The following is a 16,353-nucleotide window of genomic DNA, read 5'->3' as shown; positions in this document are numbered from 1 at the left end:
GGCCGCACGTGTCGGACGAAAAGCGAACTCTCGTCAGAGTAACGTATACCAGGCAGAGCAATATTCTGTGAGCTCTGGATCTTCCCGGTAGGAGGAAAATGACTGCTGTCAAGGTATGCCTTCTGGCCTCTCTCCTGGTTGCAGCAGTATTCCTCGTTGTTGCGAAAGACTCTCCTAAAGTGCGAATCGACTCAGGATTTGTAGTGGGCACGCGAGTCCAAGCTGGTGGAACCGAAGTGGACGCCTTCCTCGGAATACCGTATGCCGAGCCTCCAATCGGTGAGCTTCGTTTCCGAAGACCTCGGCCTGTATCTCCGTGGGAAGGTGCGTACAATGCGACATCAAAGCCACGCGCCTGTCGGCAAGTACCATTCGACTTGCTTGGCCCTCTGGCGCTCGACTATTCGGGTGCGTCAGAGGACTGCCTCCACGTCAACGTGTGGCGGCCAGCCAGAGGCCAGGAGTGTGCAACTACGCGGAAAAGTGCTGCCTGCCGTAATGTGCCGCTTCCCACGGTTGTTTTCATCCACGGCGGCGCCTTTCAGTGGGGTGACTCAGCGCTTTTTCTGTACGACCCCGCAAACTTTGTCGCCCTCGAGGGCGACGTCGTGTTCGTGACCTTCAATTATAGGGTCAGCATGTTTGGCTTCTTGGACGCCCAGGATCCCGAGTCTGGAGGAAACTTGGGTCTGTGGGACCAAAACATTGTGCTCAAGTGGGTAAACAACAATATCGCCCACTTTGGAGGAGATCCCGCCCGGATCACCTTGTGGGGACAAAGCGCTGGCGCCATGTCAGTAGCGCTGCATGCACAGTCTTCTCACAGCGTGGGCCTTTTCCAGAAGGCCATTATGCAGAGCGGCGCGCCCTTCTCCTTGATTTTGAACAAGGTCTTCAACACGCGAGCCAGTTTTAATAACATAGTGTCAATGTTGAAATGCTCCAACATCACTAACGAAAGCGCAGGTGATCAGCTACGCGACGTAATGTACTGCCTTCGACAAGCGGAGGCTTCGAGCGTGTTTGAAGAGATACAGTCAACGCGCATTCTTCAGCGATGGTTTGTCCCTATCGAGAACGATACTTTCTTCCCGCACCCGTTCATGACTGCGAGCTCGTGGGAAAAATTTGGAGTTCGGGACGTCCTGATTGGCACAACGGCGAACGAGGGTACCATGTTCTACAATATGGTACTCAGAGCCTTCCCAGCGCTGTCAGATGCGCAACCAGACGAGCACAGAATGCTAGGAGCCGCCGCACTGTCGATGATGTTCGAAATGCCGTTATCGAAAGCACGGCTGCTCGCTGACATGTATTACGGTGAAGACGATGCCAATCGCACGTACGAGCAAGCCAGGGACATTACAGCTGAAATCGTCGGGGACGTATTCCTCGACTGCCCGACGGAACTGTTTGCCGATGCCGCTGCGATGGATGAAGTTCGTGTGTACAGATACTTGTTTGCTCACAAGGCTTCTCACAGCTTCGTGCCGGCGTGGATGGGTGTGGCGCATGGCGCAGACTTGCTATACACGCTCGGATCGCTGACCCTTATGAAAGACAAAAGACGCTACACAGAACCCTTGGGTAACGTAGGCAAAAGGTTCCTGCAGACGCAGGACTACACAAAGGATGAAGAGATGTTCATGAAGGAGATGGTCCAAGCTTTCGCCCACTTTATACGGAACGGGTAAGTTAATTCGCAAAAGTAAATTATCAAATTAAGAATATCGCATGGAATGCATAAAAAGCGTACGTTACGCGGGTACCTACTGCACCACCACCATAGTCTATTACCGTATCGTACTACCATACAGTATATAGTAACTGAAGTGAACGCATGACCGTAAGTATGCAGACTTTTCTGTTACTTAACGCTAACTTTGAAGAATTCGACTGTGCCACGCAGCGTTCCCGAAAATGAATATTTTCTCTGTTATTTCTTGTCACGCTGTTATTTTGAAGACAAGTCCGTTATTTGTTACTGCATAAAGGATTTTTGTGTTTAGAAAGACGTCAACTAAACAATCACAGCTACACAAAGCAATACTTTCTTAAATTTGTAAACAATGATCAGGTCAGCTTAAAAGTTCCCTTACATTTAAATCGCTTTCTCCCTTATTGCAGCAACCCCAAATGTGTAATTAAATTCCAATGTAAATACGTGCTTTGCGTTTTTGATTGCTGCTTTGGTAACAGAGATGAAGTACTCGTCTTTTGTATCACAGCCAAGTGTACAGAATTGTACATAGCGTTTTAGCATTCATGATCACTGATTCTTCCCGTGGAGGTAACGCAACCCGTCTGCGCAATGACTGACACGTTGAACGTCTTGACATAAAACAGCAGCTGTGCATGTACACGGCTCTGCTCGAGCCAACGTGGGACTCGGCACACAGCGCTGTTCCAGGTCACGAAACGCCAAAAAACGCGGTCACATCATTTGCGTCACCCTCGGTATATTGCGAAATCACATTTCCCCGTGAACGTGGTAATTAAGCAGCACTGCAGCTTCGAATCAGCCAGGATCTTTCTTCCATAATAAGCTCATATAAAGGCCGCTTGTAGGAATACCCTTGAAGTAGAAAAGCGGCAACGAGTGCCAACAGCACTGCCGTGGTTTCATGCCAAGAAATAAGGCACGTGCCAAAGGACTACTTGTGAATACGCATACTAAGCTGGTTGACATTTGGACAAGCTTTTCGATCTCAATGACCCTTCCAAGCATAAATATTCATCGAACGTTCTTGCTTTCGTATAATCTATTGCTGACCACCTAATCATTAGAGCGCATGAACAACTTTGTCTTATGCACGTTTGTGCGCTCAGTAAAAAACGCACGGCGCTATGTTCATGCAGTGGTCACCGCACTCCGTTACAGCTGGTAACTTTATACTGCAGCCTTTCGTGGTATATTTTACTCCGCCTTCAGTAGACGCTTATTGAATAATGGTCATATGTCAAGCCCCCTAAGCAACCTCACATTATTTTCATTTTGTAGTTGTCCAATCAGGTCTTGATCGTGTGCATTATAGTTGCAACAGAAATGCAAAATGAAAGTTGAAAACAATAGAGCCTGATGCAACATTAACCATATCGTAGTTGCTTTCAGAATTTCCGGATGTGCTGGCCGGCTAGTTGGTTTCACATGGTTAGGTTTGTTATACAAAATGTACGAACAAGCGGATGAAGGACGAAAACCCAGTACATGGTTTTATTTTGACGGCGGAATAACAAAATGCACAGAATGGCTTTTACTTCTTTTTAAGTGCCCATAGTTCAAGTCATGGCAACTCGTCACTTTAGCAGATGTACATGACAGCTTCCTAAAGGAACAACTGTTTGCTTTTAAAGCGCTGGCGCAAAATTAAGGCGTCCGTAAATTCCATGAGCCCTTCAGTAGCCAGGCTCTTTGCAGATTCGCAGATGGTAGCTGGGGATTACCTTGTCTTCGATGCGAAATATTTTTTTTTTTCGGCCGAACAAGCGTTACAGCGCCCGCCTGTGGTACGTGCGATAAATGTTGCAAGTGTGCTCTGATGGGTGAGATGATAATATCAATTTTCTCAAGTACGTATATTGGCGCATGCTTTGTTACTTGTTCCTATTATATCAAAATAATCCACCAACCTGCTACTGCAGGGCATTCCGCATATATGGGCCACTTTGAAGAGTTTAATTCTTTCGGTCAATAATATATGCCTAATGATGATTAAATTATTAATAACTTTTTAGTTATCTCAATTATGGCCGTGGGGAATAGCGCTATCATGGTGCTATCTCTCTAGGATACGTGCGCGCGTTCTCAGACCTTGCGCACACATTGCTATACATATCACTAACTCGGTGATGGATATAAGAGTGCGTTCTCTAGCTGTATAAAAAAATCGCAAAACCTGTATAAGGCGGCTGCCAATCAGAAGAAGAATTTGGAACCCATTTCGCACATGTAAACGCTTATTATTATTTATCGTGTCGGCGGCCATCCACTAAATTATTAGCCAGATCACGGACGGCAGGCGATCTTGTAAAGCTTTCACGCAAATGCTTGTATCAAATGTTTCTCGCTGAAGGCCCTTTTACTTAAACGAGGCTGCACTAATTCAACGAAAAATTACCAAGGTGCATACAATCAAGCATTTTGGCAGGGGATTTCATTGCAACCCGCGCTCAAAAAGTCTTGAAAAATTAGCCGTGGCATACGGCCGGATCTCTGTGCTTCCGCGCCTATTACCACGGAGTTGAAGAGCTTTGCAGGATTGTGCTCACCCGGACAAACAGCCTGCTTGTTTCAACAATGTTACGGCCGTTGTTTGTCCATATGGATGATCTTAGCTGCAACTAGGAGAACGATTCATTTATACGGACCAGTGAAATCGTAATCGTCAGTGGACGTTCCGAGAACGTATTGTATTGAGAATAAAACGTGAGTGAAGCATCACTGTTACTTTAAAACACGTCTGAATTATGTTCATTAACCAGACAAATGTTAAAATTAACAAAATTCTGTGGTTTTAAGCACCACAATGCCGATGTGATAATGAGGCACGGGCTATCGGGGGACACCGGATTAATTTTGACCACCTGCGCCTCACCGCGACCATCTCCCCTGCGCTTTCGTTTGAAGCAATGCATTATCCTCATAGCTTGCTTCAGCGTGCACTTTGTTCTGTAGCTAACGACTAACTCTTTCTATTTATTTTTCAAATGTGTAATGTAACAAGTGCGCCCCCAAAACTCCGAATTCATCACCACGTCTCCTGGAAGGCGCATATTTACGTTATTATTTTGTATTGCCAGGCGGAAAAACAGGAATGTGCAATTTATTTTATGTAAAGAAGAACAGTTCTACAAAAATAAACAAAGCAAATAGTTTTCATCAAATGAATGTCGAGATTAACATTATAACAATAAACGTGCACACAAAGCATGAGAAATGCAAATTTTGAGCACGTATAAAGACCTCTTTGGTACAACTATTTTTGTATGCATTCTTTCAGATGTCTGGATAGAGCTATTTTTTTATTCATTGATTGAATGAGCTCTAGTGATATGTTTATACATGTGTATGCAAATTGTATGTATAGCTATGTGCGGTGCATATTTCATACGTAACCACGTAGGTACTTACAGTAATAGAGTATCCGCATTTTTTAAGTGAATGTGGAAGGAGCACCACGGAAGTAGGAAACTTGCAAGCAGAGGAAAATGAAGACGAGCACGAAATAGTGGGCGACCAGGTGAAGAGAAATACAGTTTCATTGGAACGGGTGACACTTTAAAAGAGCTTTCGTAACAAAATTAAAACACAAATTTATGCTAATTTACCACTACCCGCTAGCGAAGTCCACACCGGTGGGGAAGTGCTTCTGCAGCAGTTACAACGTGCGTTACGCGGGTGTACCTGCGAAACATTTTATGTACCTCTCTGGGGCGACGTCTATAACGTATGTTTAATTTTAACAGCCCGCTTCAAAGCACACTAACACGTTAGATTTTGCTGAAAGAGCCTTCCCCCAAATTTCTCTTTTTCTTTTTTCGCAGTGCATAGTGTCACTGTTCCGGTCAGCGAAAATGGCCCTGCACCGTTTCGCTTTTTTGGCGAATAATTCTTTGCTTCTAATTTTGGTTGACTCTATAGGACCCAAGAGATGGATCAGCTAGGAGCCTTCAATCATACAGAGCAGCTCACACTGGTCTCGCGTGACGCGTGCCTCATCAAAGGCGTAACCATGCGCATATCTTCTGCTGCTGTTTGTCTCTGCTGCACATCATTAGCCGCTGTTTGTGCTGCCCTTCCTCTTGCTACCCTGTAGTCAAACACTTGCTCTGTATTTTCAGCAAACCAGAGTTTCCTTCAGCCGGGTTCGAATGGCCAGCATACACAGCAGAGAGTCGTCAGCTCCTCGTTCTGAAGCCGCGAAACTACTCCATCATGCAAACGTCGAAGACGGAGATCTGTGATTTGTGGAAGAGGGCTGTCGTAACAAGGTGAACCACTCTACTACAGCTATGTTTCAGGTACAGGTATATGTTGGCGCATTATGTAAGCTCGGCGGCAACGCAATGAGGACGCAACGACAAGGCGAGGTTGGCCGCAGTGTCGAGATACAAGGAAAAAGCCCGGCTCCTAGAAGTAACGTTCTTCAAGCGTGGGTGTCAACGTTCACGTTTGTGTTTGAAACATGGAATTAACATGCCGCGGGCTGCTAAGTGTTTGTGGAGACATTGTGCACACTAGAAGAGTATTTTCAATGAGCAATGGGATATATTTATTTCTGTGTGAGCGTGCCCTTCTAACCTCACAAAGCCCAACCTATCCGTCTTGATACGCTGAATGTGGCACCTAAAAACTCTGATTTAAGTGCTGGAAAGCCAGTGGGAGCCCATAATAGCGTTTTGGACATCCTGGGGGGAATTTTAAGTGGTGGATCGTTCAGCAAATTATATACTAAATAAGTAATTACCCTACAAAATATTCTTTACTCAATTAGCGTTTCCCTTTGTTCTCCGTACCAATATGTCTCCATGGGCACAAATAAATGGGACCCACACGATGTTTTAATTTACTTTGATGCTGCATGGTGCTCGGACTTTTTCGGGTTAAATGCAAGCGACTGGCCCACGTCATATTGCTAACTGTTAAATAGCGGAAATGTTTGACTTCACCTAGAATCAATTTTTATTAATTTAACAAATGAACGTTGCGAAGAAGGCGGTAACATAAAGTTCTTGTTGCAAATATTTCCAATCAGTCAATCACTACCCAGAGCAGGTCTATGAATCTACATTTTTTCAATGTGTTCTGACAGTTGGTAAAAAAAGTCTGCCGCTTTTCTTTATGTGACAAGTACCTTTGATAGATGTAACAATCTGCCGCCATTGCTATTATTGTTTCCGACTAGTACAGAAGTAAGCCTCCTTTGCCAGAATGTGTGGCACGTTTTTAACATGTCCAAACCATCCGCATGCGTAATGGCTGCCGCAACCAAAAGGCGCCATGATTTAATATGGCAGCGCTCTATAAGCGAATGGAAGAAGTTATTTTTCGCCAGCCATCTGGTTTTCAGTACACAGTAACTGAGGAAATATGACCTCACTTGTCAAATTCTCATCAGCCACTTAAAGTCCAAGAATTCAAGGTAACATCGAGAAGCAGCTAGCACTTTATGCGGCTGGATCGTTTAGAGTCGAACGACGTTCGTCCACATCCTCCGCCCGACGCGTCCGCCGCCAGTTTGTGCACGTGTCGGTGAGCAAAGTTTAAACGATTGCCACACGCTGATAAGAGGACGTACCAAGCTTAAATTTTGCTGAACTAAGTACCTCTTGTTTGAATATTCTTGAGGGTCCTACAGAGTGTGTAGTGAATCTTTAAGACCCGAAATTAAATATCAAGTTCTCGATAAACGATGGCAGAAGCAGCCATTAGAATATATTTATGTAATCGCGTTTAGATATTGATAAAAATCCTGAACAGCGTGTGATGATACTGCAATTCTCTCATTAATTACCAACGTTACGATGAATCATTCCATAAATAATGGGTGTCACTGCCGCCGGCAGAGTGCTTTCTCGAACTTTTCTGTGGTATTCATGATATATTCTACAAACTTGTGTGATCTCTCTGAAGATTCCAGTATCAGCTAAAGAAACTACGTTTGGAGACTCCTGTCGGCTTTTAGGTTTCTGCTTTACGCTGACACTGTTGATGTATGGCCACTTAACATTTGCATAGATCTGCTTAGGTTATTTTTTTTCTAATTATTGAATGCATATTAAGGAGATGTGGGTACCAGAGTCACTGCCTGCTAGCTGGGTTATCTTAGTTACACGAATATGACACAATACGTACGTGGGGTATCATAATAGAAGAAAAAATGTGAATCGTGAAACAAGAAACGTAAAACGCGATAAACGCACAATTTACATATAGTTAAATTGTGCGCACTTATCACACCACGTACACTTACGCATAGGCATAGTGCGGACAATCGTGAGTAATTCCAACACTCGAATTTAAAAAAAAAAACATCACCGGCAGAGCAGCGCACACACGTCTATTTACAGCTGATTGAATTGCATCTGATATACGAACAGTTGCGTAGGCAGGCTGACAAGTTCATAAGTTATTGAAATATGAAATACCTTTTAGAAACACTTCGTCACACAGAAAAACAAAACGCCCAGCTTACTTATTTGGCGTGAGAACAGCACTGCACAAAAGTCTAAATGCCCTGCTTGTTTCTCAACATTTTTCATGTCTTACTAACTGGCACTTCAATCACGACACAGATAACTACAAAGGGTCAGAAATTATACTGCATTATTTATGGAAACGTAAATGTGGTGTTACGTACGATAAAGAACAGCTCGCGATATCCCAGCTGGTTCAGTCTGTGTATAGCATCTGGTTATTTGAGAAAGCCATGTGCGCATATATATATTCGAGGCAACTAGCCCAAGCATCTCTCAATTTGACAGCACTGAATTTTCTCGCTATTACAGTAAACTACAGCCAAGTTAAATACACGTTCTCGTCTTCTTGCAGTCAAATTCCAATTATTATAGCCTCAGACTCCTCATTGTCGTGATTCAGGATAATAAGTAAAAAAATAGTAGGTCGTTCGACTTGACGCACACTCATTTTACGGTAAAGCGAAGAAAAATCTCACCTGCTTCTGGGGATTTCTTTACAGCAGACTTTAACTCAAGGTGCCATTTTGAGAGCTATCCTCAGTCTGACAAAAAACAAGTCAGAGTCAGTAGGCATCAACATACTTTCACTTGAGAATTAAAAGCCGCCACTAGTTTTGTTATAAATACTTATCATGAGTATTTCTTATTAGCAGCACCGGCAACTGGGACATTTTCACAAAGGAAGAGTTGAAAGAACGACGATGTTAAATACACATATGAACAATTGGGATAAACAGACTTCTTAATAGCTTCTGTGCTAGAAAGTTAAATGAAAGGGAGATCACATAGGCACAGTTCAATTCTATTCAAGCTTATTTCACAGAACAGAAATGAACTGTAGAGACACCAGGAAAAAAGCTGTCGCAGAAGGTTGACGAAAACCCACGTTCAAACAGAAATTGAGAGCGGGTAGTTAGTAACTCTGCGCCATGTGTTTAAGAAGAAAATGAGCAGCCCACTGCACGCTGTTAATAAACTTGTTTTTAAGTGCTGGTACAGGGTGCGTCCTGTGATTTGAATATATAGAGCACCCGCCAAGAATTCTTTATGCCTTTTGTGCAGCGACGGAAGCACGCAACTACCACTCGCAGCACAACTACCAAGAGAGCCGCAGAATTCGACGCCTCCGAAGAAAAAGTGGCCAGCAGCGAAGCCTTCTACATCAGCATCGTCTACGATATTGCCATGGGAACTGTTCATTGTTCTTATTACACTTTGTCGTATTTAGTTTATAAATATGTTAAACATCATGCTGAATATTGTGTTCAAGTTATTCTGTGAACAAAGCAACCACTTTTCGTGCTCGGCAATTTTTCACCATGACCGGACTCCACTCACTCACTCACTCACTCACTCACTCACTCACTCACTCACTCACTCACTCACTCACTCACTCACTCACTCACTCACTCACTCACTCACTCACTCACTCACTCACTCACTCACTCACTCACTCACTCACTCACTCGCCAGCCAGCCAGCCAGCCAGGGAACGATGCCGCATTTCAACGAACTCAAATTGACAGCTTCCCATCAGGTTGTCGGTTGAAAATCAAAATTAATAAATCTCGCTTATCGACATGTTCTAGCGCTTGCTTGCAATATATACACAATATCCTGATGACAGACAGGTGCCAAACGTAAGAAAAAAAATTATGAAATAGTGCGCATCGCCTAGCGCCGACCCATTTACCCAGTGACCGCCTGCACAAACAAAGCTTGATGAGCTGAAAAGAACATTAGCGTACAAGTCCGCAGAAGAAGGTTATACACAAGAAAGCGCATTGAGAAGCAGATAAAATAGAAGGACTTGATGTTGCTCTAGTTAGTAACTCATTATGGTAGAACAAATTAGGGGGTAACAGCGGCATTAACGCACACACTTACACACGTAATCACTTCTGGGGGTGTCTGCGGGTGCCTGCGGGGCCTTGTTGGAGTTATTGTATGTTGGTTTTCGCGTGTATGCGGGTGTGCTTTTTGCGGTCTAACTTATTTTACCCTAAGCAGGTAAACGTTTCGCGATTAAAAATGGCACGTCGAAGCATGTTCTTTGAGTATAATTCAGCAATTAGGTAATTTCTGCTAGATCAGGAACCTGCCACGTGCGGCAAAGACAAAAATTGTCAGGTCCGCCCGAAGGATGAAGCAGACAGACGTGGCGGGGGTTATTAACGTCGCGCTTGAACTCCTCGGGTGGTGTCCGAAATTCACTCGTGTCCGACTAAAGCCCGCACATATATTTCCTGCTTTATTTTCGCAAGCAAGACGAAAAAAATACATTCGGACTTTAGGTCCAACTAACGCAGACGCGATAAAAATTCCTGGCACCCCTAAAAAAACCCGCCGTGTGGAGCCTGTAATGTCATCACGCAGCGCACTACACTCGCTGCCAGTAAAAAAGCCCGTCAGGAAAAATTACATCATTTTCAGGTTTGAGTACCGGTGTGGTTTTGAACTTAATATTTATTAGTATAAAGAGAGAGAGAGAGAGACAAAGGCAAAGGAAAGACAGGAAGGTTAACCAGAGATTATCCCCGTTGGCTACCGTGTACCAGGGGAGGGCGAAAGGAATGCGCTAGATGAAAAAAAAATAATACGAAAAGCAAAAAAAAGAATCATGAGCTATTCCACTCTGTGAAGGTGGTCGACCAGAAAAGCTGTTTAGCGCGCGACGCGGAGGTGACAGAATTTTGAACGAAGGTACGAACACATTTATTGTGCTGATCAGTGGTCATCGTGACGACAGGTACGCACACACATTCTCCTATCACCTCTGTTATTCAATGCGTCCATCACTTAAGAACATGAATGCCTCATGCCCCCTTGAGCAATTACCCAATTACCCAAGCAAGTTACCCAAGGTAACTTTTCTATGCAAATGAGGTGGAGGGCACTTTTACTAGTACAAATGTGAATAATGCCCACCATTTGCCATAAAGACGCGTAAAGCCGCAAAAGAGAATTGAAATAACGTGTGCCTCACAGGTACGCCTGTGACATACACCTCTTTTTTACTTGGCAAACAAAGAACCACATCAAATGGACTCGCGCATGAAAGATGGCAGGAAGAACCTTGCCAAGAACAAGTTGATAAGCGAAAGTGAAAAATAAAGATTTCTAGTAACGTTTTTTGAATTAGCTCTGGAAGAATTTTAGAGAAATGTATATTTGCGGACGGTCGCAGTTCTTTTCCATCCCTCGTTTACTGCTCTACCAAGTAACGAAACCGACTTGTGTTGTTATTTGGAAGGTTGCGTAAGGATGCGTGGTCACCAGTCCCGTACAATCGCGTAGAGTGCAGGACGCTGTGGTTCTAGACGTGTTGCGCACACCGCGGAAGGTTAGAACCCCCCCCCCCCAATCGGCACAGCAGGGAAATGGCTACGTCAGGCGGCTCGATTGATAACTGTAGAAGCGTCATTCAAAACACACGGAATTATTCTCCAGTTCCGGCGGCGCTTTCCCTACTTCCTTTTCAAATAACAAGATGTTGATCCATAAATATTTTCACAGACAATTTTCCCTTTTTCTGCCTGTTTGGCTCTTGTCTTGGCTTTCTCGCTTAGTCGATGGCTTAATTTCTCATCTCCTTGCGACTCTTGTTTCGAGTTTCCAATTTTGCACGAAAAGTGCTGTACAATAAGGGAAAAACCAGACGAGGTAATGGGTGACAGTCATATTGCTTATGAGTTTAAGGCTTATTGCAGGGTCTGACGATCGACGCTGTTTTGCAATATTTTATTTTCCACCTTATCTAAACCATATCGCGGGTATATGGTTCCGAGGACCTGCCAGCGTCGCGCCGAGCTGTCACTCGAGGAAATAATGAAGCAAAAGGAAAAGTTCAACGCAACTGGCGTTTTCTCCGGCCACAACTCGTTCCACGAGCATACAGACCAGCCGACTATGAACCGAATTCCTTTCCTGGCCCCTGGATCAGTCTAAACAAAGAAGGTTGAACTAACGAAGCAACAGGGATGGGCGTGATCGTTGAATAGATGGTGACATAGAAATTGTGTTGGTCATTATAAATAAAATAAAATATCATAATTAAAACAATAAACTACGCCCTGCCTGCTGCAATAGATGGTGATAACTGAATTCATCTTGAGTTAATCGCCCGCGGGCACCGAATCGATGACTAAACTGGCCTTCACACCCCAGGAGATGCCGATAACTACCGCCATCCAAAAGGAGTGAAAAAATTGACAACTATTCCCCTCCGTGAAGATGGAATGGCAGCGAAAGCTGACGACAGTCAAAGCTCTCAAACGAAAAGCAAAGTGTTTCACATCCGCTACAGGTCGGCCTGAAGATAGTGCAATATCGGGCCGATCCGCGGCGAAGGCGAAGCAGGCGTTAAGCCCCCCGCATACGTGGGCCAATGCCGAAAATATTGCAATGCCGGGCCGACCAGGGGTGGAGGTGAAGCAGGCATTAACTCATCATACGTTGGCCGATACCAAAGATATTGCAATAGCGGGCCCACCCGCGGCGGGGGTGAAGCGGGCGTTAAGCGCTCCCCACACGTGGGTCCTCCCGTAGGTAGTGCAATGCCGGGCCGACCCGTGGTGGAGGTGAAGCAGACATTAAGCACTCCCCATATGTGGGCCCATCCCGAAGATTCCGAAGGGCGCGTTATAGGTTCCCGAGTCCGCAGGAGTATGTGCCATTGATCTTGGACCCTTTTTGCACTACACCCAGGATCGGCCCACATGATGATTTTTTCGGTTAACGGACGCCGAAAAAAACTACGGAAGTTAGTCATACATTGCTTTCGCTGTAAACAGCAGGAAAATGTTGACCACCGAGTAGATTGATTTGTCGACGCTTTAGGAATGTGTGTGAGGAGTGGTGCCTTGGGCGGATAGGGGCGGGGGGGGGGGGGATATACCGCTTAATTTCGGGGGGGGGGCCGCCCCCCCGGGGCCCCCCCTTGAGTACGTGCCTGCAACCACTGATATCAGTATTCAGTATTCACGCGCAGTGATCAACCATTTCCAGTAGATGATGGGGTGTCTTTCAGCGAAAGTTCCATGGACGCTATCAACTTTACTCAGAGGGGCGTATTCCAGCAGTTGCTACAGTTAGATGACAAGAAGGCTTCTGGGCCAGACGGAATACCTACTGGCTTTTTGAAAAGGTATGCTGAGTGGATGTCATTTTATTTGGTAATTATTTTTCAGAAATCACTAAGCACCCAGTCCGTGCCACAGGACTGGCGTTGTGCTGTAGTTATCCCCATATTTAAAAGTGGCAATCGTACTCTAATGAATAACTACCGTCCTGTATCCCTTACGTCAGTTTGCTGCAAGTTTATGGAACACGTCATAGCAAAACATATAATTATCTTCCTAGAATCAAATGGCCTCCTTTGCGCATGCCAGCATGGGTCCCGACGGGGACTTTCCACAGTGGCAAAGCTCCTTGAGACATTACACGATTTTTCCAAAGCTATGGACAACCGTGAACAAATGGATGTTATATGCGTTGATTTTGCCAAAGCCTTTGATAAGGTTCCCCATCGTAAATTACTTTTTAAACTGTACAAAGCAGGTATAAATGGCGACGTTCTAAAATGAATTGAAGATTAGTTAACTAACCGCAAGCAGGCAGTTCGCGTTGAGGGTTCCGAGTCTGGTTTTGTAGATGTATACTCAGGAGTACCACAGGGGCCCGTGTTAGGGCCAACACTTTTCTGCTTTACATCAATGATGTAGCAACCGCTTTAGATAGTTCTGTTAAGATAAAACTCTTTGCAGATGACTGCTTGATTTTTGCGCCGGTATCTTGTTTAGAGGATCATATTAAGCTCAACCGAAACCTTCAGGCGTTTGGGAGTTGGTGTGACAAGTGGGAAATGCGAATTAATTTTGATAAGACCACATACACGCATATCACTGCAAAAAAGAATATTTTTACTTTTCAGTATGATATTCAAGGCTACAATCTAGTTAATGTTCCTTCTTTCAAATATCTTGGTGTCTCTATTTCGCATGATTTAAAATGGCACAATCAAATAGAAAGAGTGTGCTCTGCGGCACAGAAGAAATTGGGTTTTTTAAGAGCAAAACTGGGGAGGGCAACAAAAGATGTTAAACTGCTGGCTTACAGATCTCTTATTCGACCATCCCTAGAATATGCGTTAGTAGCATGGGCGTCCCATCAAAAGGTAATGTGGGCCAAAATAGGGAAGGTGGAACGCCGGGCGGCGCGCTTTATTTGTTCGAAATATAGAAGGACAGACTCAGTTTCGGCGATGTTAAAGTCTTGCGGTCTTGAATTATTGGAAGATCGGTGCAAGAAGCAGAGAGTAAAAACGTTATTTCAAATAATTCACGGCGAACTAAAAATTAATAAAGATTTGTATTTGAAACCTCCAGGCAGACTGAGCTCCCGCTTAAATCATAGTGAAGCTATTCAACCGTACTTGTCCCGAACCAATGCCTTTCGTTGTTGGTTCTTCCCAGAGTCAATAGAGCTGTGGAACAAGCTGCCTGCAGAAATTGTTCGCAGTTCTGATACTGCATTGATTACAAATGCAATCAAGGTTCTTTACTAAAACTGTACCATGTGGATATTGTAAAGTGTATTTCTTTTCTTTTTCATTTATCTTTTTCCTTTTTTCTGTTTGTGTGCGTACGGCAGCTGGTTGAACATTTGAATACATGTCTTACAGTCTGTATATCGTATCTTGTATTGTATCCGTAGGACACTGTACTGCATGTGCATATTTCTTTTGTATCTGGCTGTCTTGTATGAACGTATATGTAACATCCCTCCCTGTTATGACCCTCAACTGAGAGTTGAGAGTACTTCTAAATAAATAAATAAATAAAATAATATCGCGTCTTTCGTCAACTACTCGATGGTGGACTTGTCTGACCTCTGCGACGAGCTGCTCATGTGATCCATGGCGCAGCGATGAGAATAAACTATGGAGGGCTGCCATGGCATCACAGCAGATTGACGATGTATGTAGTGGCTCCTCCTCCTGAATGAAATGAAGAGGCGTACGGAGGGCTACCAGTTCAGCAACTGTCATTGACGATGTATGGGACGTTTTTAGCTGTATTTTGACAGATCTTGGTGGAAGCATCACCGCGGCAGCTTAATTTGTAGGTATGACTGGTCCATCGATGTAAACATGTATACGGCCACTGTGCACCTCATCAAAATATCCCAATGTGGCCTGTTTCAGGGCAAACGACGGCATGTTAGCTTTCTTCGTCATTCCACGGAATGGTGAGGCGATTTAAGATAAAAGCTCTGCGCTGTTAATATTATGTTTCATGACATTTATTTGCGGGCGGCCACTCTAAAATTCTGTGTAATAATTTAGTCCAGAACGTAAGAACTGCTGTGAGAAACTTCGCGGTTCAATAGCATAGCAATAATATACGGCATTTATATTGCTTATACGGCATTCATAAACATAAAGCGTACTAATATACGCGAAGCTTTTCGGCAACGCTGACGGCGACGACGACGACGATGAAAATTCACCTGGAGTGCCCGTATAGTTTATATTGCAGTAAAAAATATTGTAGAGCTGAAAGATCTGCGACGATGGCAATTTCATATGACCAAGAGCATCACATGCGCCTGGAACGTCTCACGTGCACAAAAGGGGTTGTTTATATTATGTTCCTCTCCTACGGCGACTGTTAAACTGATGAGACCGAGAGGCGTTGTAAAAACAGGCTAGATAAGTATGGCGCATAAGTTCAGGTGGTAGCGGGGTCCGGAGGCCATGCAGACTATTGAAAAAGACGTCAGTTTACGCGCGAGTTTTGCAGCAAATATGTACTGGGTGCATGTGTGCTCCATGCCCATAAGGCTGAAAAGGGCACATTGGTACATGCGGCTTTTTGCATAAAAGAAGTATACAACTGCTTTTGAATACTTTCGATCGGTATCTCGAGTAAAAAAAAAGGTACTACTTGAACAAGAGTGCATGGTGAGGCCACGCGATGGGTGAATTGAGCAATATTTCAAGTCCAAAATGTGGACGTGTGTGTAGGTTTTCATGCATGTAATCATTCGCGCATCAAAGTCAGTTACGTACAGCATCCGTCATGCGCATTTCGTGTTGATGTCTTCGTATTCCACAGCCTTGTAACCATGTTTCAATGTGCCAGTAACTAATTA

The 16,353-nt window shown here is 44.3% G+C and overlaps 1 protein-coding gene across 1 annotated transcript; it reads left to right on the top strand.

The window, feature by feature from the left end:
• Position 1: 1 nt before the first annotated feature.
• Positions 2 to 9,451, top strand: LOC140218636 (acetylcholinesterase-like). Its single transcript, XM_072288477.1, has 3 exons — positions 2 to 1,690; positions 5,842 to 5,991; positions 9,262 to 9,451. The coding sequence occupies exons 1-3, from the start codon at positions 99 to 101 to the stop codon at positions 9,425 to 9,427; spliced, it is 1,908 nt and encodes a 635-aa protein (XP_072144578.1). The 5' UTR covers positions 2 to 98; the 3' UTR covers positions 9,428 to 9,451.
• Positions 9,452 to 16,353: the final 6,902 nt, after the last annotated feature.

This window comes from Dermacentor andersoni, chromosome 5 (genome assembly GCF_023375885.2).
Source record: "Dermacentor andersoni chromosome 5, qqDerAnde1_hic_scaffold, whole genome shotgun sequence".
Taxonomy (NCBI): Eukaryota; Metazoa; Arthropoda; class Arachnida; order Ixodida; family Ixodidae; genus Dermacentor; species Dermacentor andersoni.
The sequence above is the reverse complement of the archived record's forward strand: the minus strand, read 5'-3'. Positions and strand labels throughout refer to the sequence as shown.